The sequence below is a fragment of the Sphaerodactylus townsendi genome, linkage group LG06 (assembly GCF_021028975.2).
Source record: "Sphaerodactylus townsendi isolate TG3544 linkage group LG06, MPM_Stown_v2.3, whole genome shotgun sequence".
Taxonomy (NCBI): Eukaryota; Metazoa; Chordata; class Lepidosauria; order Squamata; family Sphaerodactylidae; genus Sphaerodactylus; species Sphaerodactylus townsendi.
This window is the reverse complement of record NC_059430.1, coordinates 126,907,566-126,932,783: the sequence shown is the minus strand read 5'-3', so window position 1 is coordinate 126,932,783 and position 25,218 is coordinate 126,907,566. Positions and strand designations below refer to the sequence as shown.

At 48.6% G+C, this 25,218-nt stretch overlaps 1 protein-coding gene across 1 annotated transcript in view; it reads right to left on the bottom strand.

Moving 5' to 3' along the window:
• Positions 1–24,898, bottom strand: part of AXL (AXL receptor tyrosine kinase) — an 80,901-nt gene extending 56,003 nt beyond the window's left edge. Inside the window, 4 exon segments of the mRNA XM_048499110.1 lie at positions 1,799–1,981; positions 3,567–3,667; positions 8,450–8,648; positions 24,073–24,898. Of these exon segments, the coding sequence (XP_048355067.1) occupies positions 1,799–1,981; positions 3,567–3,667; positions 8,450–8,648; positions 24,073–24,145 (556 nt within the window). The 5' untranslated portion in view covers positions 24,146–24,898.
• Between the last annotated feature and the right edge of the window lie 320 nt (positions 24,899–25,218).

Below are 25,218 nucleotides of genomic sequence, written 5' to 3'. Positions count from 1 at the left end.
CAGTCTTTAATACACTTTTAGAATGAGACTTCTGAGATCGTTTTAGAACTCTAGTTACCTCCCTTTAATTTATTAACATTAAAAGGAAAGGGTGTGTGTGCGATCGTTTTAGAACTCTGGTTACCTCCCTTTAATTTATTAACATTAAAAGGAAAGGGTGTGTGTGCACTGAGATCTCCTTCCAGAACTTCCAACAAGTGATGGCTTTTATTTAAACGTAAGGTAATAGACAGAGTGTTGCTTTGCAAAAATCTGGGAGAAAGGAAAAATGATCCCCACTCCTGCCTTCTGCGCCCACTTCCCCAAACAGGTATTTTGCAATCCCGGAACACGGATTTCCCTGCATTGTTGCTCCCAAATGGAAGACCTGATGTGCCAGATCTGTGATCTGCTCCAGGTTTTGCCCTACCTTTGAAAATCTGGAGAGGACAAATTCACAAACTGAAAGTAAACTGGAGGTTGCAATGCATAAAAAGCCAGAAAAGGACTTCTGTGACTGCAGCATCTTTGGAACTAAGGATAAGTGGGGGAAAAGGCTGAGGAGAGGAAAAGGCTTACTTAAGGCTATATTTTTAAAAAACCTAACCCTAACCTCCCCCCCCCCACACACACACCAGCTCGCTGCGTGTGCCCTATGGGATCCAAGCCTGCCCTGCCTGGCTGTGCATGAGCAGCAAGCAGAGCCCAAGCCGCGATGTGGGTGGGTGGGGTGCTTCCTTCTAGGTGCTGCTTGGACTCAGAGGCCACCATGCCCATCCTCCTCTACCTCCTCCTCTGGGGTAGGTCCTCTGGCGCTACTCTGCTTACCCTTCAGCAGTTTCCAGCCTGCCTCTCTGCCTGCCTCTCCTCTAACCCTGCGTACCTGGACTCCTCTCCCCTGGCAGCCAGCTGCTTCTCCCCTCTGCTTTGCTCAGCTTAGCTGTGGGCGGGGGAGGGAAGGAGGCTGAAGAGAGACAGCCAGGCAGCAGGCTGCAGAAAAGAGACTTAAGTTAGGGATCGTCTGCAAATTCCTATCTCGTTCTGAAACTAAAGTAAGTGTGTGAGGGGTGGGGGTGGGATTGGGGGGTGCCATGGAGGGCAGGGGGGTGCCATGGAGGGCAGGGGGCCCCTGGGGGTGATTTTGCATCCCCCACTTGATGAGTTTTGTTGCACCCAGAGACAGAGATTGCCCCCTTGTCCCTTATGGAGTTAATCATTAACAACAGGTTCTGCAAACTGAGAAAATTTTAACAACCGGTTCTACCGAACCGTCTCGAACCGGCTGAATCCCACCTCTGGCTACGGGGCACCTTTGGAATGGTGGGCGCCACTGCAAAATGGCTGCTACAAAAGGCAGAGCCAACCACAAAATCTCAGAGGGTGAGGTCACGCATAACTCGTCAGTTCTGTTTTGTTTTTAATTTTTTTTGGGGGGGGGTCACATCTACAAAGCATTGCTTACAAGCTGTGGTGAACTGCAGCTACACAATGGTGGCGAACCTTTGGCACTCCAGATGTTATGGACTACAATTCCCATCAGCCCCTGCCAGCATGGCCAATTTGCCATGTTCGCCACCAGCCCCTGCCAGCATGGCCAGTTCGCCACCAGCATCAAATTCACAAAGAATTTTTTTTTAATCACAAAATTGTAGCTAGGAAGCATTTTGAGGGGGGGGGGTGTACAGACAAATGGGGGGATCAGAAGTGTTTTCAGTGAATTGTGGAGAAAGGATCCTGCTCTAACTGCTACACAACATTGCCTCCCTAGGAAGTCCAATTTCTGTCCCAGAAGAGTCAAACGTCGTCCGGCATCACTCACCTCTGACAGCCAGTGCCGAAGGGGTCCGGGACAGAGGGTCACCCAGTAAGTTGAGAGGAATGCTGTCCTGCAACCATATCACTTGCACTGGATCCGGAGGACCCTGAGCTCCACAGGTGAGGTTGAAAGGAGTCCCGGCCGTCACCTCCAGGTCTTGGGGCTCGTCGGCAAAAAAGGGGAGACCTGCCAGCAAAGAGGATCGAGGCGATCAGACATTGTTGTTATTACCCAATGGCATTCTTGTCCTCAGATCCAGATGTGACAGGATGCAGAGGCAAGCAATGGCCCGCCACCTCTGTTTGCTCTTCCCACAACTCTACAAGGTTGCCGTAAGTCGGCTGTGACTTGATGGCCCTGTCGACCACCATTCAAGGTCGATGAAACCAGAACTCATCAGATCTTATAAGCTAAGCAACATTGGCTTGGTGGGATGGGAGACCACCGAGGCAGTCCAGGGTTGCTGTGCAGAGGCAGGCAATGGCAACCACCTCTGTTCTTCTCTTGCTTTGACCTAGATCAGGGGTAGGGAACCTGCGGCTCTCCAGATGTTCAGGAACTACAATTCCCATCAGCCCCTACCAGCATGGCCAATTGGCCATGCTGACAGAGGCTGATGGGAATGCGGTAAACATCTGAGAGCCGCAGGTTCCCCTCCGACCTATAGATTACAGGTCTGCGGGTTATGGACTACAAGCTATTATCCCCTGCCAGCATCATGCTGGCAGGGGATGATGGGAACTGTAGTCCATTACATCTGGAGGGCCACGAGTTTGACACCTGTGACGTAGATGGCCCAGGCTAGCCCCGTCTTGTCGGAGCTCAGAATCTAAGCACGGTTGGTCCTGGATGGGAGACCCCCGAAGGAATACCAGGGTTCTGATCAGTGGTGGGATCCAAAAATTTTAGTAACAGGTTCCCATGGGGGTGGGATTCAAACATACATGCAGCGCCAATGGGGCTGGGCTGGGCATGACGTGGCTGGGCATTCTGGGGCTGGGCATTAATACCTCTCTGTTACTGTAAAACTCTTACTGTAAAAAAAAGTTCCTAATTTCCAGCTGGTATCTTTCTGTCCATAATTTAAACTCATTATAGCAAGTCCTATCGTCTACTGCCAACAGAAACAACTACTTCTCCTCTAATTGACTGCCTGTCAAATACATCATACTTTCAAATACTTAATTTTGTTTCTAGAAATCAAAAGAAGGATACTTTCCTTAAACAAGGAACTTCACCATATTTCTGAAACATGTTTTTAAAACAGCCCAGCAGGGAGAATGATCCCGTTTTCTCCCTTCGCTAACCAGCCACATAGGAAACAACAGGGCTCTATGATTTTTGGACCTAATGGAATTTCTAACGGAAAAGCAGACCCAATTAGTAACCCCCTCTCGGCACACACAAATAATTAGTAACCCACTCTCGGGAACTGGTGAGAACCTGCTGGATCCCACCTCTGGTTGTGATGCAAAGGGAGGCAATGACAAACCACCTCCGAACAACGTCTCTTGCCTCGCAAACCCCACTGGGTCGGCACAAGTCCCCTGCGATGTAATAAGACTACGTTTAAAGCAGGGGTGGTCTAGTGGACTCGGCTCTGAAGTGCCTCAGCTCAGGCATGGACTATTTGCAGCAGAGACAAGAGCGCCTCTGAGCACGTTCAGAGTTCATTTCCTCCACTGCCGAGTCTGGGATTAGGCCGCAAGGGGCTCGGGCCCGCAGGGGAAAACTTCAGAGCACCCCCAGTTTGGCAGCCCAAAATATTTACCTTCCAGTCCCAAATAGGCTTTGGCAGAGAGGACATCAGAGCCGTTCACCGACACCGCACACTGGTAATTTCCCATGTCTGAAAGCTGCACAGAAGGGATGCTGGTGAGAGGAGAGAAGAGAAAATTTAAGATGTTTTTATGTCTGGTCTGCAGAGGAAGTGGGAACAAGAAATCCCTCTTTCAAGAGGCATACAGAATCCTGCTGCAGGCGCACCGGTCGGTTCCATGCCTGAGTCGCCTCATAAAAGCAGAGGCTGTCTAGTTCAGAATTCAGTCCCCATCTGCATCTGGACAGATGTCCCCACCCAAAAAAGTTTGCACACAGCTCTTCTCCTAGAATTGCCAGCCTCCAGGTGAGGCTGGAGATCTTACAGAATTGCAACTGATCTCCAGACTACAGAGATCAGTTCTTCTGGCGCAGGGGTCTGCGACCTGCGGCTCTCCAGATGTTCATGAACTACATTTCCCATCAGCCCCTGGCCACTGTCAGGAGATGAGGGGGTAAGGTTGTCGCATCTAGGGTGAAAAACTCTTGGAGATTTGGAGCAGGGGTCTGCAGCCTGCGGCTCTCCAGATGTTCATGGACTACAATTGGCCATGCTGGCAGGGGCTGATGGGAAATGTAGTTCATGAACATCTGGAGGGCCGCAGGTTGCAGACCCCTGCTCTGGCGAAAAATGGCTGTTTTGTAAAAGGGGACTCTACTGCACGACACAGCTGCTGAGCTCCCTCCCGAAACCCTTCCCTCTCCAGGTCCTTCCCAGTTATCAATTGGCAACTCTACATTCCCAGAATCTGGAACTCAGATATACTGCCTCTCCACGTGGATGTTCTGTTTGAAAACCAGTGACAAACAACGATTCAATTAACGCCGATTCTTCCTATCCTTGTTGCAGATATAATACGGAGAGAATTTTGCGTTTATGGATTCAGGTTTTGGTGATCCACTGTGGCGGTTGCATTTTTATGTTTACAGAAAAGATTTTGCTTTAACTTTCACTTCTACATTATGCTGACTTGCTAGTCAGGGATCCTTTTCCGGGTCTGGGTGTTTTGTTTTGTGTCTGCACAGAGTGGCCAACCGCCTCTACCGGGCAGAGGAATCCTGACCGGTAAATAAATCTTGAGGAATCCTGACCAGTAAGTAAACAAAGGAGCGGTTTTCTCCACCCGGACCCAAGAGCCCCAGAAGACAAAACAAATGTATCTAATCACCTGCCTCCCTGATTATTTTATGAAGTTTTTAAAAACTGCTATTGTTGGTCCCAGCCGCCTGGTGCTGTTTAGCGAAGGGGAAATGAAAGCACAACCTTCAAAGTTTTTGTTCAAAGCCTTCTCTTTTTTTAAAAAAATCATTCAGCCTACACAGATAATGCAACAAAGTCGAGAACAGCATGAGAACAATCTGTAAGGAAGATCCTTTCGCTTCAAGGACGCTGTCAGCAAAAAAATATCTTCTGAATTTCAGTTACAAAATCCAAAGGGTCTCCTCTGATATCCACACAACACTCATTTCTATGCACAAGTTCAATCTTGATCCTCTTTGATCTGAGATTGCAAATGCCTTAACAGCCCAGGTGCTCAGGAGCAACAGCCGCAGAAGGCCATTGCTTTCACATCCTGCATGTGAGCTCCCAAAGGCACTTGGTGGGCCACTGCGAGTAGCACAGAGCTGGATTAGATGGACTCTGGTCTGATCCAGCAGGCTCGTTCTTATGTTCTTATGTTCTTATTATTTACAGAAATGCGTACTCCTTAACGTTTACCTGGGGATTTTTTTAAAAATATCAATGTGCTTTATGTATGTAAATGTAATAAATTCCCTGAGCCCTTTCGGGAATGGGCGGCCTAAATGTCCAATAATAAATAAAAATAAAATAAAATAAAAATAAAATAAAATAAAATAAAAATAAATAACGTGATCTTTCTGACAACAGCCCTGAAGGGTAGGCTGAGAAGATCCAATGTGATCATCTCGACAGTGTAGGTGGGTGGGTAGATTTGAAACTGAAGGTAAAACAATTTGCCAAAGACTATCCAGCAAGTTCTTAATATTCTTTTAAAAAAACCAACACCTGAATTTGAAGGGGTCTGCAACCTGCGGCTCTCCAGATGTTCATGAACTACAATTCCCATCAGCCCCCGCCAGCATGGCCAATTGGGTCTTTCAGATACAAGCCCAACACCCTTAATGACTCTGTCACACTGGTTCTCAAAGGGGTCAGAATAGGGTTTAATTCTGTGGTAGTAGGGCTTTGTTTCTCTCCCAAGAAAGAAAGCAGAAAAACATGCACATAATATATTATGGGTCACACAATTCAGAAGAATATTGTTGAATACAGATTGTAAACCCCTCGGGGCAAGGGGCTGTCATTCTTTGAAAAGTGTTTTATCTGTGGTTGTCTCCAGTAGGCGATTCCTTCCCATGTGAGATCCACGTGCCTCCTTCTTGGTTCCCTTTAGGCTTGGTGATTGGGTAAACCACATCACAGGGAACCCCCCCCCCCCCCAGGTATATTTGAAAAACCTGGGGGCGAAAAAGCCAAATAACTTTTTCTTGGGAGCCGCTTGGCAGCCAGCAGAGCGGGAGAGAGCAATCTCAGCGCCGCATCGCACTGGCAGGGGCTGTTCTCTCCCCCCCACCCGGGCCACCCGCCCCGCCTCCCACCATTTCCCAAGTGCCCAAAGTTTTAAAAAACAATGTGGGGAGAGAACTGAAAATTTTGCGGTTCGGGTTTTTTTAACTCAAATATTTTCAGCACTAGCCAAGTAAAGCCAATGGACATTTGCTGAAAAGGTCCAGGTTAAAAAAAAACTTTTTTAAATTGAAAATTTCAGTAAAATTTACCGAAATTTTCTGGATTAAAAAACCTGAACACAAAATTTACCAATTTTTTTTTTATTGGTGCTCATACCTAGTTGACTTTGGGGCCTCAGGAAAACTCTCTCCTGCTTGTGTTAACGTGGGTTAACAGGTTAAACTTAAACAAGCTCAAGAAAGCTTGCTCAAGCTTTTGGAAAATGTAATTCCTGTGATTCATTTCGGATGACCAAAATCAATGTGGAACCCTGTGGATCTCCCAGAATCACAACGGATCTCCAGACGACAGAGATCAGTTACCCTGGAGAAAATGGCTACTTTGGAAGGTGGACTTTACGGCATCATACCTCTCTAAGCTTTCCAAACTCTGCTCCCCCTAGACGCCATCTTCAAATCCCTGGGTATTTTCCCAAGAGGATTTGGCAACCTGAGTTTGAGTCCCTCCTTTCTTCCTTTCCTGCCATAGGACTCTGTGCCAAACGTGGCTTTAATGGATTCCACAGAGCAATCGTGTACAAAGTTATGCTCTCCTGATCCCATCAACTTCAGCAGATCTTGAAGGGTGTAACCTCACGTTGGACTGGACAGCCAGCATGCCATTTTTATTATCCCACAAATGATCCGTAAGCTTTCAGCTCTCACATAGGAAGGAAGGCAGCAGAGACATTTTGAACATATTTTTTAAATTAAGAGCTTCCGTCACGTGCGCAATCCTGTAATATTACTAATTTCTCAAACATCCATTCCTCGGCAACGGTTCTAAACACCCGCTGCCCCATCCTGCATCTCTGTCGGTGCTGTGCCAAGATTGTCAATCGTGTGTAAAAAGTTCAAAATCAGAGAGACTCAGTTGCCGCCTGCCCACCGAATTCTCCTGCTTTGAGGCTGAATCATTGCAGAGTATTTCCTCCTGACTCACGCGCCCTCATGAGCAAGGGTGCGTCACCACGGACTCCCCACTCAATACACATGATCCCACTGCCTGTTCACCCTTTCTGGTAGGAAGGTGGTTAACCATTCGGGTGATGGATGGATGGCAGAGTTCACAGCTGAGTCAAAGATGCAATACCTAAGTCAGAGGTGGGATCCAGCAGGTTCTCACAGGTTCCTGAGAGTAGGTTACTAATTATTTGTGTGTGCCGAGAGGGGGTTACTAATGGGTGATTTTGCCATGTGATTTTTGCCTTAGTTATGCCCCTCCTCTCAGCAGTAGCGCACAGAACTTGAAGCAGTCTAGCAGGAGGTGCACCGGCGTGCGTGGCAGCCTGCGCCTGCGTGCATTCGTTTCCCGCCCAAGGACCGGCACAGTGGCTGCGTCCTTGCCACAGCCCCGCCCAGGAATGCCCCGCCCCCACAATGCCCGGCCATGCCCACATTGTGCCCCGCCCAGCCCCATTGGCGCTACGCCACCGTTTAAATCCCACCACTATGAGAACCTGCTACTAAAATGTTTGGATCCCACCACTGACCTAAGTCCAGTTTGCTGTATTCTCCCTGTCCTTCTATCATGAGGCGGATCAAGAGTAAGTCAGAGAAGTCAGAATGTTTTCATGTCAATTACATTATCTGTATCTTTACACCAATAAAGATATCTGTTGCGATCTGTATTATCTGTACCCTTAATGAAGTGGCTGGTGATCTTCCGGTGCTTGAGAGCCAGGATGGAATAGTGGTTAAAAGCAGGTGGACTCTAATCTGCAGAACCTTATCCAATCATGCTTCAATGTCTGCCCTGCCCTTCTCTGAGGTCAGAGATTTCCAACCAATGGCAGCCACCAGATATGATTTTCCTTGCTCCGCCCCTCTGGGCAAACATGGCCACTCAGCCAGTGGTTTTATCTCCATAGTCCTAAATCCAGATTCTTTGTTAATTTTTTTTAATTGTAAACCCGCCCCCATTTTGTAAGCTGTTTTGTCCGCCCCCCCCCCCTCCCCCCGGATAAAGGCAACCTACAAACTCTTGCTTGATTTACAACCCAAGGCTAAGAACGTGGCCCTGAGGTCCAAACCCAGGCAGGCCAATCCAACTGGGGGGTTTGGGCTCGGGGGGGGGGGGCTCACCTCAGCACACTGGTGGTCATCCACACCTCCTCATCCAGGGGGAACTGAACCTGGTTACTCTCAGCGAGCTCCAGCACGGCGCCATCGCGGATCCAGCTGACCTCCAGCGGCTCGCCAGTGGTGCGGATGGAACACGACAGCTTCACATCCTTGCCCAAGGAAGACGTCAGGTTGAAAGGGCCTTCCAGGAAGTAGATAACTGCAGGAGAAAGGGAAACGTGAACCACACAAGCCGCCCAAGGACAGGGAAACCATGGAACAGGAACGGAAACTCACCAACATAAGAACATAAGAACTAGCCTGCTGGATCAGACCAGAGTCCATCTAGTCCAGCACTCTGCTGCTCACAGTGGCCCACTAGATGCCTTTGGGAGCTCACAGGCAGGAGGTGAAAGCAGTGGCCTTCTTCTGCTGCTGCTGCTCCTGAGCACCTGGTCTCCTAAGGCATTTGCAATCTCAGGTCAAGGAGGACCAAGATTGGAAGCCATAATTGACTTCATAAATCTGTCAAAGCCCCTTTTAAAGCTATCCAGGTTAGTGGCCATCACCTCCACCTCCGGCAGCATATTCCAAACACCAATCACACGTTTTGTGAAGCAGTGTTTCCTTTTATTAGTCCTCATTCTTCCCCCCAGCATTTTCAATGAATGCCCCCTGGTTCTAGTATTGTGAGAAAGAGAGGAAAATTTCTCTGTCAACATTTTCTACCCCATGCATAATTTTATAGACTTCAATCATATCCCCCCTCAGACGTCTCCTCTCCAAACTAAAGAGTCCCAAACTAAAGAGTCCCAACCCCCCCTTCTTCACTTACCCTCAAAATTCCTAAATTTAGGCCATGAATCTACCACAGGGTCCTTCCTCACTAAAACTATAGGATTACAGAGGTACAGAGGGAAAGAATCTGGGACAAAAGACTGCAAAATGTTGCTTGTGGGTGCTATGACACCTACCTACAGCCTTTCCTGGCACCCGCCAAGTGTTTTCCAAAAGTGAGTGGGTCAGATGGAATCCTAGTAGGATTTCTGGTTGGCTGTGCAGATTGAAAGGCATGTCCATTTATTTAAACATTTACATTAAACATTCGGCCTGGCTCATGGCGCCTAACAATAATAGTTAAAAAAAACGCTTCCTGTTGAAACAAAAAATAAAATACCCAATCCCGAATCTCTCCATCACCCTTTAATCCTGCTCAGCAGAGCTTCTGCCTGAAATGTTGAGAGGTTACTACAAGAGTTACGCATACCCTCACCGCTTGACGTTTTGCAATTGGCTCCTCCTATGGCAGCCATTTTGTGGTTGGCTCCACCTCTTGTGGCAGCCATTTTGTGGCTGGCTCCACCTCTTGTGGCAGCCATTTTGTGGTTGGCTCCACCTCTTGTGGCAGCCATTTTGTGGTTGCACCAGTGGCGTAGTGCCAACGGAGCGGGGGTGTGGCTGGGAAGTTCCGGGGTATTCTAGGGAGGGCTGGGGCGGGCGGTGCTGTGGCAGGGACGCAAGGTGTGTGTCCCGGGTGCAGTTTCCCCTCGCTCCGCCTCTGGGTTGCACCCACCACCCTGTGTCAGAATTGCAGACCCTCTTTGATCTGAGATTGCAAATGCCTTAACAGTCCAGGTGCTCGGGAGCAACAGCCGCAGAAGGCCATTGCTTTCACATCCGCATGTGAGCTCCCAAAGGCACCTGGTGGGCCACTGCGAGTAGCAGAGAGCTGGACTAGATGGACTCTGGTCTGATCCAGCTGGCTTGTTCTTATGTTCTTAAAAAGAATGATCTGCGGTGTGTCATTTTACGAGGCTGTAGCCTTACAGACTGGGCACGGATGGTGTGAAGGAATGCGCTGAGGCCGATCTCACGTGCCTGGAGAAAGCACACAACAGAAAGCCAGGCCCAGTGGTTGCCAGGGGAACTAGTCTCCCAAACTCATTGCGCAAACTGATACAGGGCTGACTCCTTCTAGGCACTGTCTGGAGTTCCCCAGAAATTACATCTGATCGTCAGATTGCAGAGACCAGTTCACTCATATGGCAGTTTGAAATACGTGTGGTGCATTTAGGGTTACCATGTTCCCGCCCGGCCAATGGTGGGGGTAGGGCTGCTAGATCCTGGGGGGGAAACTCTGGGAGATCTCAGGATGAAGTCTGGGGAGAGCAAGGACCTTAGTGGGATACAACACCCCACCCTTCAAAGCTGCCATTCTAGCCAACCTGGAGACAAGCTGTCCTTGCCACAGCCCCGCCCAGGAATGCCCTGCCCCCAAATGCCCGGCCACGCCCCCGTCGTGCCCCGCCCAGCCCCATTGGCGCTACGCCACAGTTTGAATCCCACCACCATGGGAACCTGTTACTAAAATTTTTGGATCCCACCACTGGATTGGAGGATAGACCCTGAGGAGAACGAGGGACCTCCGTGGGGCAAAATGCCACGAAATCCGCCCTCCGAAGCAGCTATTTTTCTCCAAGGTAACTGCTTTCTGCAGTCTGGAGAAAGAGCTGTAATTCTGGGTCCTACCTGCAGGCTGGCATGCCTCGGAAGGGAATAGGAGGAGGAAAAGAGTGGTTAATAAATCAACTCTGGAATATCCTGCCCCGCAGCCACTGTTAACCCCCGAGGAATGAAAGAGACATTCCAGGGCATGAGAAACAAAGATGCGTACTTGGAAGAAAACCAGGCCTCCGGCTTGGGCCTCACGCTCTTTTCTCCAGGCGGGATGGGGAAAAAAATCACTCCTCTGTGCCAACGCATCCCTCCCTGCCAACGCACAAAATTTATCCCTCTTTCCTCCCTCGCCTCCGTTGTTTTCCCCGGGGTTGAAATCTGGGTTGTTAGGCTGAAAATCTGGGTTGTCGTTTTTTCGGCCGATGTCAAAGTGCCAAATCTTGTCAAATCGACACTCGAAGAAGAAGAAGAAGAAGAAGAAGAAGAAGAAGAAGAAGAAGAAGAAGAAGAAGAAGAAGAAGAAGAGGAGGAGGAGGAGGAGGAGGAGGAGGAGGAGGAGGAGGAGGAGGAGGAGGAGGAGAAGAAGAAGAAGAAGAAGAAGAGGAAGAAGAAGAAGAAGAAGAAGAAGATATGGACAGTGTATGAAACATGGATGAAGAAGCTGGATTTAACAAAGAAATATGGAACAAGAGAATAAGAAGAATGAATCTCCTACTGCTTGCATAAAACAATTAATAGAAAGGGGGGGAGGGGAGGAAATGAAAAAATGTATAGACGAAATGGAGAGATTGAATGTAACAAATGCATAATTATTCTATACAATAAAAATCTATTAAAAGAAGAAGAAGAAGAAGAAGAAGAAGAAGAAGACTTTATTTACAGTCAATGACCAGGTATATTACAAATCTCCAAAATATCTACAACAAAACAAGAATGCAGATCTCTCTCCCGTATTCCAGCACTATCCATCTATATATCATTATACTTTGTAAACACACCAAACAGCATAAAAATACTAAGCTAAACAAAAATATCTAAGGGGGATACCATATTCAGATCAAAGTGTACCTCAGGTGGTACACTTTGTCAAAGCACAGGATTCCACGCAGCAAGCGCATTTACACAACGTGGTAGACTAGAGACATTGATTACTCATGAAATTGTATGTCAGAATAGGGGTTGGGAGGAGGGATTGTGTTTTTATTGTTAATATTATTAATATTAGATTTACAAACTGCTCTCTTCTGTCCTGGGGGCTCAAAGCTGCGAACGTCAGTGTATACACAATTAAAATTACACAACTAAAACATACATACTTAAAATGACAATTCCCGCAGTGTGGCACCCTTCCCTCTGTTTCTTGAGAGCAGAAGTGATAATAAGCATAAAAATATCAAAGAAAACACACAAAAGGGTGTTTCAAGTTTGTACCATTCCGGACACATGACACTTGCACTTTGCACATGGAAGTGCGGTACAGTGGTTAGAGAGCTGGACTAGTTCCTAGGAGATATGCCAATTAAGCTTGCTGGGGGATCTGTGGCCCCAAATTCTCCCTCTCGCTCAGCCTAATCTACCTTGCACGGTTGTTGGGAGGATAAAATAGGAAGAAGAAGAAGAAGAAGAAGAAGAAGAAGAAGAAGAAGAAGAAGAAGAAGAAGAAGAAGAAGAAGAAGAAGAAGAAGAAGAAGAGGAGGAGGAGGAGGAGGAGGAGGAGGAGGAGTTTGGATTTATATCCCCCCTTTCTCTCCTGTAGAAGACTCCAAGGGGCTTACAATCTCCTTGCCCTTCCCCCCTCACAACAAACACCCTGTGAGGTGGGTGGGGCTGAGAGAACTCCGAAGAACTGTGACTAGTCCAAGGTCACCCAGCTGGTGTGTGTGGGAGTGTACAGGCTAATCTGAATTCCTCAGATAAGCCTCCACAGCCCAAGTGGCAGAGCTGGGAATCAAACCCGGTTCCTTCAGATCAGAGTGCACCTGCTCCTAGCCACTGCTCTTAGCCACTACGCCACAGTGCCCTGTGCCCCTTGAAAGAAGGATGGATTGTCAAATAAAGAAACTAAATGAATGAGCCAGATGGATTTGCTGAGTTCTGCATCCGCTGTTTGCTTGCACCGCAGACTGGGATGGGGTGGGGGGTGGGGACAGGCTGTCGGAAACCTCACGGGGTGGCCTGGGTGATCTTTGGAGGTGTCCTTCCCCTCGATGACATAGCTAAGCTGCCCGACAGTAAACTTAGCTATGAGAAACCTCTCCCAGGCCTGAGGGGATAAAGTTGGCAAACGCCTTAGGGTGGAGACACATTTTTCTCCCCTCTCAGTCACGGGGATCTCTGGGGGCTCAGCCAAGGTCTCTGCTTGTTCTGCTACAGGACTGTTAGTTGCGGGGGGTGTCCCCATCCCCTCCCACCAATCCATGACCTTTCACATTCTCCCCAAAGCCGCATTGCATCATTGAAGCCTGTATGCAGAAGGCGCAAGAGGGCCGCTGAGAGCCAGCACGGTGCAGCGGTTAACAGTGTACAGTCTGGGAGATGTAGTTTCGAACCCCCACTCTGCCGTGGATGCTTGCTGGCTGACCGTGGGCCAGTCATACTCTTTCATCTTTATCCGCCCCACAGGGCTGTTGTGAAGATAAAATTGAAAAAGCTCAAACATGACACGTGAGCTTGTATTGATGCTGTTGATCACTTTAAAGGGGTCTGCAACCTGTGGCCCTCCAGATGTTCACGGACTACCAATCCCATCAGCCCCTGCCAGCATGGCCAATTGGCAGGGTCTGATGGGATTTGTAGTCCGTGAACATCTGGAGAGCCGCAGGTTGCAGACCCCTTTAAACAAATCGGGGGAGGGGGGGTGATATGAATATGCTAAGCTTATAATGTTTTAAGCCATTGTATTTAATCATACAAGTTATATGGGTGTAATTCACAGGGCACCAAGCACTTCAGAAACTTACTTTCGTTGGAAGAAACGAAACTCATAGAGCAGCCTGACACTGAGCTTTGATTTGGGAAAACAGGGCCCCTCAGTAGAGATGAGAAGTTAGCAGAAGCTCACCAATACAGATAAAGATGAAGTAAAATCTTAGTTGGTACAGAAACCAGTACTAGTGATAGAAACCTTTTACGTAAGGGGTTTTTGACTTAAGTTTCACTAAAAATGGGAGTGGGCAAAGTGTAGTAAGAGGTGGGATGAAATGACCAGGTATGTACGTCTTCTTGACTCAAACCAATGAGCAAAAGACAAGGAGGTATGTTTTTACAGCTATAAATGATGTTACGCAGACGGCAGCACTTGGAACCTCCTCTCTGTCCTGCTCGACAAAGGAGAGTTCCCTCTTCTGCGCAGAATTGAAAGAAAATAATAAATTTCTGAACACTGAAGAAGCTTTGGGATGGTGATTCATAACCGGCTATTGCCTTGAGGGCAGGGCTTTTGACCTGTGCCTAACAGGGCGGGTCTAGATGGGGATAATGGAGCTGGGTGTTAGCCTTTCGCCTCCTCAGCCCCTCCTCAGCCCGTTCCCCTGATTGATAATGCCTCCTGTCTTCAGGGCAGCTTTGTTTTAAGGTGGGGGAGAGATACTCATACAGCCCCCTCTTTTTTCCTAAAGTAATACGGGGTGGGGGTGGGGACATTTCTCACTACCATGGCCCCAATTCTTCACTCTGCAGTTGGTTTTTGGGAGGAAGGGGTCAAATGTCCTAACAGGTGGCTTTTCAAAGCTGACCCATACATTTCCAGCAGGTTCAAGCCACACAGAAACAAGAAGAAGAAGAAGAAGAAGAAGAAGAAGAAGAAGAAGAAGAAGAAGAAGAAGAAGAAGAAGAAGAAGAAGAAGAAGAAGAAGAAGAAGAAGAAGAAGAAGAAGAAGAAGAAGAAGAGGAGGAGGAGGAGGAGCAGGAGGAGGAGGAGGAGGAGGAGGAGGAGGTTGGATTTGAAGAAGAAGAAGAAGAAGAAGAAGAAGAAGAAGAAGAAGAAGAAGAAGAAGAAGAAGAGGAGGAGGAGGAGGAGGAGGAGGAGTTTGGATTTATATCCCCCCTTTCTCTCCTGTAGGAGACTCAAAGGGGCTGACAATCTCCTTCCCCTTCCCCGCTCACAACAAACACCCTGTGAGGTGGGTGGGGCTGAGAGAGCTCCGAGAAGCTGTGACTAGCCCAAGGTCACCCAGCTGGCGTGTGTGGGAGTGCACAAGCTAATCTGAATTCCCCAGATAAGCCTCCACAGTTCAGACAGCAGAGCGGGGAATCAAACCCGGTTCCTCCAGATTAGATACACGAGCTCTTAACCTCCTACGCCACTGCTGCTCAAGACGCTCAAAGAAGCACAGAGGTTTGGCCCACGAAAGAGACACGGCCCCTGGGTGGGTAAATGTGGAGGGAAGGGGTTGAAAATACACCGCCACATCTCTCTCCCCGGGCTTAGGATGCAACCTTAGAAAGTTGGTATAACTACTATGAAATTCTTGAAGCACATGCAGGCCGTTTCTGCACGGCACAATTATACCGGGTTACAATTTGGTATCTTACAATCCGGGTCTATTTCATCCCGGTTCCTCCCTTTGCGTGGCTGCCAGTTTCTGTGAAGGAATCGAGTGAAGAGCATGAGGAAATACTCTAGCTTGTTTTGCACGAGCTCAGGTCTTTTGTAAGGACACCACAAGCGTATCTGCGCACGTGCAAACATCCCCAGTGTCCCACGTTCTAATTGGCTGTTGTTTTGGGGCAGCAGCGGAGGAAAATGAAGCCCTGCCCCTTTTTCCAGTTCTAGATAGGACCCGGCACAGGCCTCAACATGGCAAGGGGCAGCAAAAAACAATGGGGCACAGCATCACATCACATTCCCACTCTTGTTCTCATATTTTTGTGGAAAACGAGAGACTTTCCCCTGCCCCCCGTGATATGCCCACTAGCATTCGGCCCAAAGAGGACATCTCCCTAGCTATGCACTCCGAGTAACCAGTTCATGTACAGAAAAGAAAACGGGGACATTTTGGGACTCCACTCCTGACTAACCCTGGCAAAATGGCACCTGGTCGAAACCATGAGCAGAAAACGTGCTTGGGGGAACGTTTCAGGAAGGACGGGCTGCAACGGTTGGCGGCTCAGCAGAGTTGAAAACTGACATGACGTCAGGTGGGGAGATCAGGCGGCTGGGCGGGAAAAATAAACTGGTTCTGCCCCCGTGGTGTTTGCACGGTAGCGAGTTCAATGCGGGTTTTTTTGAAAAGAATCGCCAAACTGGCGACTTTTGAAAATCCCGGGATGAGGGAAATATTGTGGGACAAACCCACTTTAGGACCGGGAACCGTGTGAACTTCTTGACCAAACTGGGATATTTCCCTTGTTCAACCTGGGATATTTGGATTGTGCAGAGAGGACCGCAGAGTGTTGTTGTTTTCAAAACTACTCTTTGCAGGACACAACATGACACACGAGTCTCTGCAATGAATGGGCAGGACTTGTGGGCCACCTATGACCGTCTTTTCTCCTCCTGTGGATTTCACAACCCCAACTTGCGGTGAAGTCATACCTGGCATTGAAATGGCGTTGTGATGGCGTCTCCAAGCTGGCACAGCTGAAACCCCATTGAGCCCAGTGTTCTGCCCTAGAAAGCCATCTGTTAGCTGCTTCCAGGGTTTTGCAGGCACGAAGGCGGCAACTACCCAGAACAGGCCTGTCATGCCCCCACAGAGGCTTTTGTTATTTCCCCATTAAGCTTTAGTTCCCCCATAGTTAGCATAGTTTTAGTTCATTGTTAAGTCTTCTTAAGGGGGGGGGGGATTTTAGTTAGCCCCTGTCTCTTTGAGACATTTCCCAATAGGCAGTTTCCCTCTTTACCCAGCAATCCCCTGGTTTAGCTCTTGCCAGTCAGAGTGAGGTGCTAAGGGTAGTTGGAGACTGGAATATTCGTGACGTCCATATTAGTATATGGTGGTCCATAGAGCACAAGTTAAGGTTAACAGCTATTAGAATCAGACAAGGACTGAAAGAACTAAAAGGAAGAAAGACAGTGGACTTTCTTGAAAGCAACCAAGAGAAGACACAGTCTACAGCTTCAAACCTGCCCAAGACCAGCAAGTACTCTGACTTAGACAGACCCAAGGGAGAAGAAGAGGAGGAGGAGGAGGAGGAGGAGTTTGGATTTATATCCCCCCTTTCTCTCCTGTAGGAGACTCAAAGGGGCTTACAATCTCCTTGCCCTTCCCCCCTCACAACAAACACCCTGGGAGGTAGGTGGGGCTGAGAGAGCTCCGTAGAGCTGTGACTAGCCCAAGGTCACCCAGCTGGCGTGTGTGGGAGTGTACAGGCTAATATGAATTCCCCAGATAAGCCTCCACAGCTCAAGCGGCAGAGCAGGGAATCAAACCTGGTTCCTCCAGATCAGAGTGCACCTGCTCTTAGCCACTACGCTACTGCTGTTAGAGTTAGAGTCTTGATTCTCTCCAGTAAAAACCTATTGTTGAACTGTTGAACCTGGCTTGTGTCTCCCCCACTCTGTCCTAGCCAAGTACAGGGCACCAAAAATAGATTCACTTGGGGGGGCAGAACACGGGCAGACAAAAATATACTAACCCCTAAACATGGAGATTCCACTGAGAAATCACAACTGTCAAGAGAGCTGTCTCCCAGTCCCTGCCCCTCCCCAAAAGTCTTTCTAAATGAGCAGTCCCGTCATTCCGTCTTGGGGCAATGAATTCCATAAGGTTGTGAACTTCAGGTTGGGAAATTCCTGGAAATTTTAAGAATGGGGAGGGCAGGTTTTGGGGAGGGGGGGGGGACTCAGCAGAGTACGAGGGCCAAAGAGTCCACTGTTCAAGGTAGCCATCTGCTTTAGGACTCCTGATCTTGATAATCTTAAATTCACTTGTCATTCATTCCAGGAGATCGTCAGATCTCACCTAAAAGTACTCTGTGTGAGCATTTGCCTGCTATGTGATTCTAAGAGCAGCAGTGGTGTAGTGGTTAAAAGCAGGTGCACTCTAATCTGGAAAACCGGGGTTTGATTCCCTGCTCTGCCACTGGAGCTGTGGAGGCTTATCTTGTGAACTAGATTAGACTGTGCACTCCAGCGCACACCAGCTGGGCGACCTTGGGCTAATCACAGCTCTTCGGAGCTCTCTCAGCCCCACCCGCCTCACAGGGTGTTTGTTGTGAGCGGGGAAGGGCAAGGAGATTGTCAGCCCCTTTGAGTCTCCTACAGGAGAGAAAGGGGGGATATAACTCCAAACTCTTCTTCAAACTTTTCTTCTTAAAAGCTCAAGGAATCCAACCCTCTTTAACACCCTTTCTTCACTCCCCCAAACCTGTTTTTAGGGCCCTAACTTGTATTAGCCTCTTTAAAACTGGGGCAGTCTTGCTTCCCGTCTCCACCTGTACTCCCGCCCAAATAATCTCTTTCCACCCAGAATTGTGCAAAGGCAGTGGGAAATCTAGGCGTGCTCCCCGGGTAGGAGGAGGAGGGCAGGCCGGCCGACCGGTGCTCCCTTGTGATCTAACTGGTTCTTCACCCACAAAAAAACCCATCACATCCTGCTTCCACAGCAGTTTTGCGCTTCCTTCGAATCTGCTTTCCGAAGCGTTCCTCCCTCGTGAAACACTCTCGGCTCCACCTACCTAGTTCGCAGCAAATGTTTCTGAAGGCTGAGCCACTGTTTAAGGGTCGGCAGCAGGGTGCCCCTACTCAAGAACACGTCACGCAGACTACTTCGCCCCTTTCTCAGACTATTAGCGGTGAAAGAGCGCTGGAGATGCCCTGGGCTTGCCAACCTCCTGGAATTACAACCGAAGAGGTCGGTTCACCTAGGAAAGGGCTGTTTTGAAGGGCCGTCTCTATGGATTACACCCTGCTGAAGACTAGGGACGACAGACTCCAGGCGGGAGTCTGGAATCCCTTGGAATTATATCTCCAGATTACAGAGATCAGTTTCTCTGGAGAAAATGGGTGCTTTGAAGGGTGAACACTATGGAGTTATGCCCCACTGAGGTCCCAGTCTTCCTCATGCTCCAGAAATTTCCCAACACTTTGGTAGTCCCCCTTCTGGTGGTCCCCACAACATCTGAGGGACCTACCGCTCCCCCCCCCGGCAGTGGTGGGATCCAAAAATTTTAGTAACAGGTTCCCATGGTGGTGGGATTCAAACAGTGGCGTAGCGTCAATGGGGCTGGGCGGGGCACGACGGGGGGGGGTGGCCGGGCATTCCGGGGGCGGGGCATTAATAATTTCTCTGTTACTGTAAAAAAAAAGTTCCTAATTTCCAGCTGGTATCTTTCTGTCCATAATTTAAACTCATTATCGCAAGTCCTATCATCTACTGCCAACAGAAACAACTACTTCTCCTCTAATTGACTGCCTGTCCAATACTTAATACTTTCAAATACTTCATTTTGTTTCTAGAAATCAAAAGGAGACTTTCCTTAAACAAGGAACTTTACCATATTTCTAAAACATGTTTTTAAAACAGCCCAACAGGGAGAATCATTCCGTTTTCTACCAACAACAAACAACAACAACAACAACCTGGGTCTAGCAATCCTACCTCTTACCCAACGCTGGTGGCCAGAGAAGACTGGGCAACTCTACTTAGGACCCTTCTGCCACTAGGAGCAGCAGTGGCATAGGAGGTTAAGAGCTCGTGTATCTAATCTGGAGGAACCGGGTTTGATTCCCAGCTCTGCCGCCTGAGCTGTGGAGGCTGATCTGGGGAATTCAGATTAACCTGTGCACTCCCACACACGCCAGCTGGGTGACCTTGGGCTAGTCACAGCTTCTCGGAGCTCTCTCAGCCCCACCTACCTCACAGGGTGTTTGTTGTGAGGGGGGAAGGGCAAGGAGATTGTAAGCCCCTTGAGTCTCCTGCAGGAGAGAAAGGGGGGATATAAATCCAAAACTCTTCTTCTCTTCTTCAAACCCCCCCCCCCCCACTATCTCCAGATCCCAGCTCCTAAATCTGCAGGTATTTCCTAACCCCGCGTTAGCAACCTCATTCCCCGTCCACTTTCTCAAGGCATTTTTCTGGGTGGAGCAGAGGTTGTTAACGGAGGCTAAAAGGAAGTAGCCATTCCAGATGAATGGCAAAGTACAAAGATCTGTGCAGAGGAAGATAAATATCTCCTCACAGCCTTTGCTTCTGGACACTTTGCAGTCAGCGACGGAAAATGTACACAAACACCCTGTGCACCAGACCCTCCCTATTTCTCCCTTTTGGATTCATCTCACGTGTCTATCGCCGTTTTTCCGGCACCAGAGTGGATTCGAACCCCTGCCTGGCCCGATCAGGAATGAAAATCTACCCCTTGGCACTTGGGACAGGTGACATTGTATGATTGTTCCAAGAAACAGCACGCTCCCTGGTTCAGACCTTCGCCACAAACTCAGTGGATGGCCTTAGTCAAGACACATTGTCTCGCCCCCATTGTCTCGCCCAGGCTCCAGTGTGGGGATAATTCCACTGGTCTACCTACCAGGGCTGTTGTAAAAATGACAGCAAGGATGTCTATGAATGCTGACACTATGGCTCATTCCGCACTTGCAGAATAATGCACTTTCAAACTGCTTTCAGTGCTCTTTGAAGCTGTGCGGAATAGCAAAATCCACTTGCAAATAGTTGTGAAAGTGGTTTGAAAACGCATTATTTTGCATGTGCGGAAGGGGCCTATGCTACAAATGTGTTTTTTTAATGGACTATTTCGTGATCTTTTTAAAAAAATAGTCTTTATTAGAAAATTTTCAGGCAAAGTTACAGAGAATCAATAGATACAATAGATACAAAAAGGAAAAATTTAGAAAGCCTCAGTTTCAGCCATCAAAATAATTTTATAATTTCTTGTCTTGTATATATAAAGACTAAATTTCTTTACTTTATACTTATTATATCAGAATCTACTGAAAACCAAAACTCAAGTAAAATAAAAATATTTGGAGTGTTAGGAGAGACCGAAAAAGAAATAGTTGTGAGGTTACATACAGTTATAGTTTAAGATGTTATATTTAGTGATCTTGATGGATCTTAAATAAGTCCTTCCTGGGCACTGGAGGCCCTGCGACGCTCTTAAAAGCACAGCCTTATGTCTGGGATTCCCATCCCAAAACATCTAAGAGAGGATACCTCTCTCATGTTTTTCGTTCAGATATCCCTCCTGAGAACTCTGCTCTCCCCTGAAGACTTTACTACCCATGATTCGTCCTCTCTGATCAACTCATCCTAGACTGAACTTGGCTGGTTCTAAAGCAGTCCTTTGATTTCTGTTTCAGAAGGTAGCCATTTTGGTCTTCAGTAGGGATGCCACCCTCCAGGTGAGGCCTGGAGATCTGCAGGAATTACAACTTATGTCCGGACTAAGGAGCTCAGTTCCCCTGGAGAAAATTGATGCTTTTGAGGGTAAGCTATATGACCTTGAATCCAGAGGTGGGATCCAGCAGGTCCTCACCAGTTCCCGAGAGTGGGTTACTAATTATTTGTGTGTGCCGAGAGGGGGTTACTAATTGGGTCTGCTTTTCCATTAGAAATCCCATTAGGTCCCAAAATCAGAAAGTCCTGTCGTTTCCCATGTGGCTGGTTAGCGAAGGTAGAAAACGGGAGATAATTCTCCCTGTGGGGCCGTTTTAAAAACATGTTTTAGAAACATGGTCAAGTTCCTTGTTGAAGGAAAGTCTCCTTCTTTTGATTTCTAGAAACAAAATTAAGTATTTGAAAGTATTAAGTATTTGACAGGCAGTCAATTGGAGGAGAAGTCGTTGTTTCTGTTGGCAGTAGACGGTAGGACTTGCTATCATGAGTTTAAATTACAGACAGAAAGATGCCAGCTGGAAATTAGGAACTTTTTTCTTACAGTAAGAGTTTTTTACAATAACAGAGAAGTTATTAATGCCCCGCCCCCGTAATGCCCGGCCACGCCCCCGTCGTGCCCCGCCCAGCCCCATTGGCGCTACACCACTGTTTGAATCCCACCAGCATGGGAACCTGTTACTAAAAATTTTGGATCCCACCACTGCTTGAACCCTACTGAGGTCCCTATCCACTCCAGGCTCCTTCTACAAAATTCAACAAGTTTCCCTGCCTGGATCTCGCAAACCTCCCTCCCTCTCCCTCTCCCCCCCCCCTCCCCCCGGACCTGGCAAACCAAGTATGCAGAAGAACAGCTAAAGACTAATGGCACCTTAGAGATCCACAACATTTACAAGGTAAACGAACTTTCCACAGTCAAAGTTTTCTTCGTCAGACACATGTAGGAACAGAGATCTCTCGAGTCCTTACTTTCCAGCTAGACGCTGAGAGCTGCGTTGTAAAGAATGCTTGTAAAAGTTGCACTGGTGCAATAGAGTCAGCATGAGGTAGTGGTTAAAAGCAGGTGCGCTCTAATCTGGAGAACCGGGTTTGATTCCCCGCTCTGCCGCTTGAGCCGTGGAGGCTTATCTGGTGAACCAGATTAGTTTGTGCACTCCCACATGCGTCAGCTGGGTGACCTTGGGCGAGTCACAGTTCTTCGGAGCTCTCTCAGCCCCGCCTACCTCACAGGGTGTTTGTTGTGGGGGGGGGGAGGGAAAGGAGTTTGTAAGCCCCTTTGAGTTTCCGATAGGAGTTCCTATAGGAGAGAAAGGGGGGATATAAATCCAACTCTTCTTCTTGTGCCACCTCCATAGGCAGATTCCCCACCCCACCACAGATTGGGATGTTAGTGAGATAAGAATCCTATTTCCCCATTCAGCCCTGGGGATTTCCATTGTTCTGAACTTGTGAATGAACTTAAGGCAGCAATATCTCATTGTAATTTCCCTTTGAAGCTACTTTCCGGTTTAATTTGCGGTCACCAAAGAACACGGCCACTCTCGTGACATTCTGATGCCCAGCTGGAAGTACAAATAACAGCATTCACATATGATAGTCCAGCCAATGTGAGCCCTAATTCCTTGAGAGTCAACATTTTGAGACTGCGAACTCTTTAGGGGCAGAGGCCAATCGTTCTGTCCCAGCTCCTGCGATTATCCTTACATCCCAAGTCAAAAGGAGTCCAGTTTCCTCCTCTAATCTCAGTGGGAGGCCGAGCTTTGCCAGCGGTGACTGATGCGGCCCAGCTGGGGTCACCTGGAGAGAGGAAATTCCTGAAGTCGAGGCCCCTCCGAGGTGGACCGACTCGGACAACTTATTCATCAGCTCCCACCACTGCTAAAGCTGCCCATCTTTTTTTGTCAAAGCCCCATCAAGTTTGTACCCTCCACCTTAAGAAGCAGCATGGTGGATACAGGGCGCCCCACATTCAGAGACTCTGCTCAGTTACACAGCATAGTCCAACGCTAGTCCTCATCTCCCAACCCAGCCTACCTCGCAAGGCTGTTGGGAGAACAATAGAGCCCAGGCACACCGGCCGCTTCTTGAAAGAAAAGATGGCCAAAGGTATGTTGAAGTGTAATAAAGGAATATTCCTCTTTTCCACCCGGGAGTGCAGAGCTTTTTTTAACTTTACAACAGCCCTGTGAAGTAGGTTGATGCTGAGACAATACTCCGTAAGAACTGTGGCCAAAAAGGAGAATTTGATCCCATATTATCATGGCAGCCCTCGCAAATTAGGTTCACAATGAGAGAGCGGCCGGTGAGCATCACAGGTAATTGGAAATTCGAACCCAAGACCTCCTTCGTTGAGAGCAGGTGTAGCATTTTGGCTAAGAGCAGCAGTGGCATAGGAGGTTAAGAGCTCGTGTATCTAATCTGGAGGAACCGGGTTTGATTCCCCGCTCTGACGCCTGAGCTGTGGAGGCTTATCTGGGGAATTCAGATTAGCCTGTACACTCCCACACATGCCATCTGAGTGACCTTGGGCTAGTCACAGCTTCTCGGAGCTCTCTCAGCCACTACCTCCCAGGGTGTTTGTTGTGAGGGGGGAAGGGCAAGGAGATTGTCAGCCCCTTTGAGGCTCCTGCGGGAGAGAAAGTGGGGGATAGAAATCCAAACTCTTCTTCTTCTTCAAAGAGACCCAGCCACAAACCGAGCAGTTTCCTTTTTTGAACCTGCTGCGAGCTCCTTTGGCAAGCCATTCTTGGTGATAATCTCATTGGCCTGCCCGGCAGGGTTGTTGTAAGAACTGCACGCACAGGATGTTTTAAACACCAGCAAGGGCTCTATGGATGCTAAGGAGGCAGAACAGTGCTCTAACCACTAGCCCACATGTCCCCTCTCGGCGCTTACCTTCTTGGTGAGTAGGGACGCCCATCCACCAAACCAGCAGGCAGAAGAGGAAAGAGTCGCTGAGCCGATCCATTCTCCCACCGAATCTCAGCTCCTGGGGCCGTCTTAGTGGTTCATTGGAGACAGCCTGCGGCAGAGACGTTTTCTTTCTCCAGTGATCGGATTCCCAAATTTGCTGCCTGACTCTAAATCCAAAAAGAAAAAGGGATCCTGGAAAACAAATGACGAAACCGGCGGGTGAAGTCAGCACCCACGAGAGTCCTCCGGCGAAGGCTCCAAAGGAGAAATTCAAGCAGCCAACCAGCCTGGTGGAAATCCAGAATAACTTCCCAGCGTGACACTTTTTTGCTGATAGAACAACAGAAAGAGGGGGGGGGGAGAAAAAGGGTGGGGGGGGGAGAGGCAATCCCAAGGGACCCAAGAGAGTGACAAACTGTTCTCTGCCTTGATTTTCCAAGTGGGATTCTTGGCACCCACCGGGCACCCTCGCTTCCTTCCCACTCCGCTTTTCAAAAGCTACACCTGATCTCTCCTCCTCCTCCTCCTCGTCGTCACACTGTGCTCCGCTTCCCAAGACAAGCTTGGGCAAATATAAATCTCCGCATCAGAAGAACTTCCTCCTCCCCGCTCAGCTTCTCTGAAGTGCTCTCAGTTTCCAAAAGTGCTGATTTCTCCACTGAGCGAGAGAAGTGCAAGGAAGACAGCGTGGGGAGAAAGTCCCTTCCTTTTTTTCTCTCTTCTGCCCCTGACTCACCCACTCCCACACACACTGTTCAAAAAACTGTGTGCTGTGAGCCAGGACTAGCGCAGGGGTGGGGTGGGAGAAAACAGGAGGACCAAGGAAGGGGGTGAAAATTCCATCCAGCCAGAGAGGGGTTAATGGGAGGAGAAGAACAGAGGAAAGTAAGAGAGAGAGATTTTTCTTAAAGTTACATGCACACACGCAGAGGCCCGAGGCCAAAGCGGGGCAGGGGGGGATGCAGGCAGGCATTCTGGATGAAGACTTTGGCAACTAAAGGAACGTCTGAGGCAAAGTGGCCCGGTCAAGTCCACGGATCAGTCTGTGGCAAAGGAAGGAATGGGCCCCTGGAGGAAAATTCTGCAGCCAGGTTGCTCAGAGACATTCTGGAATGATTTCCTAGCAGT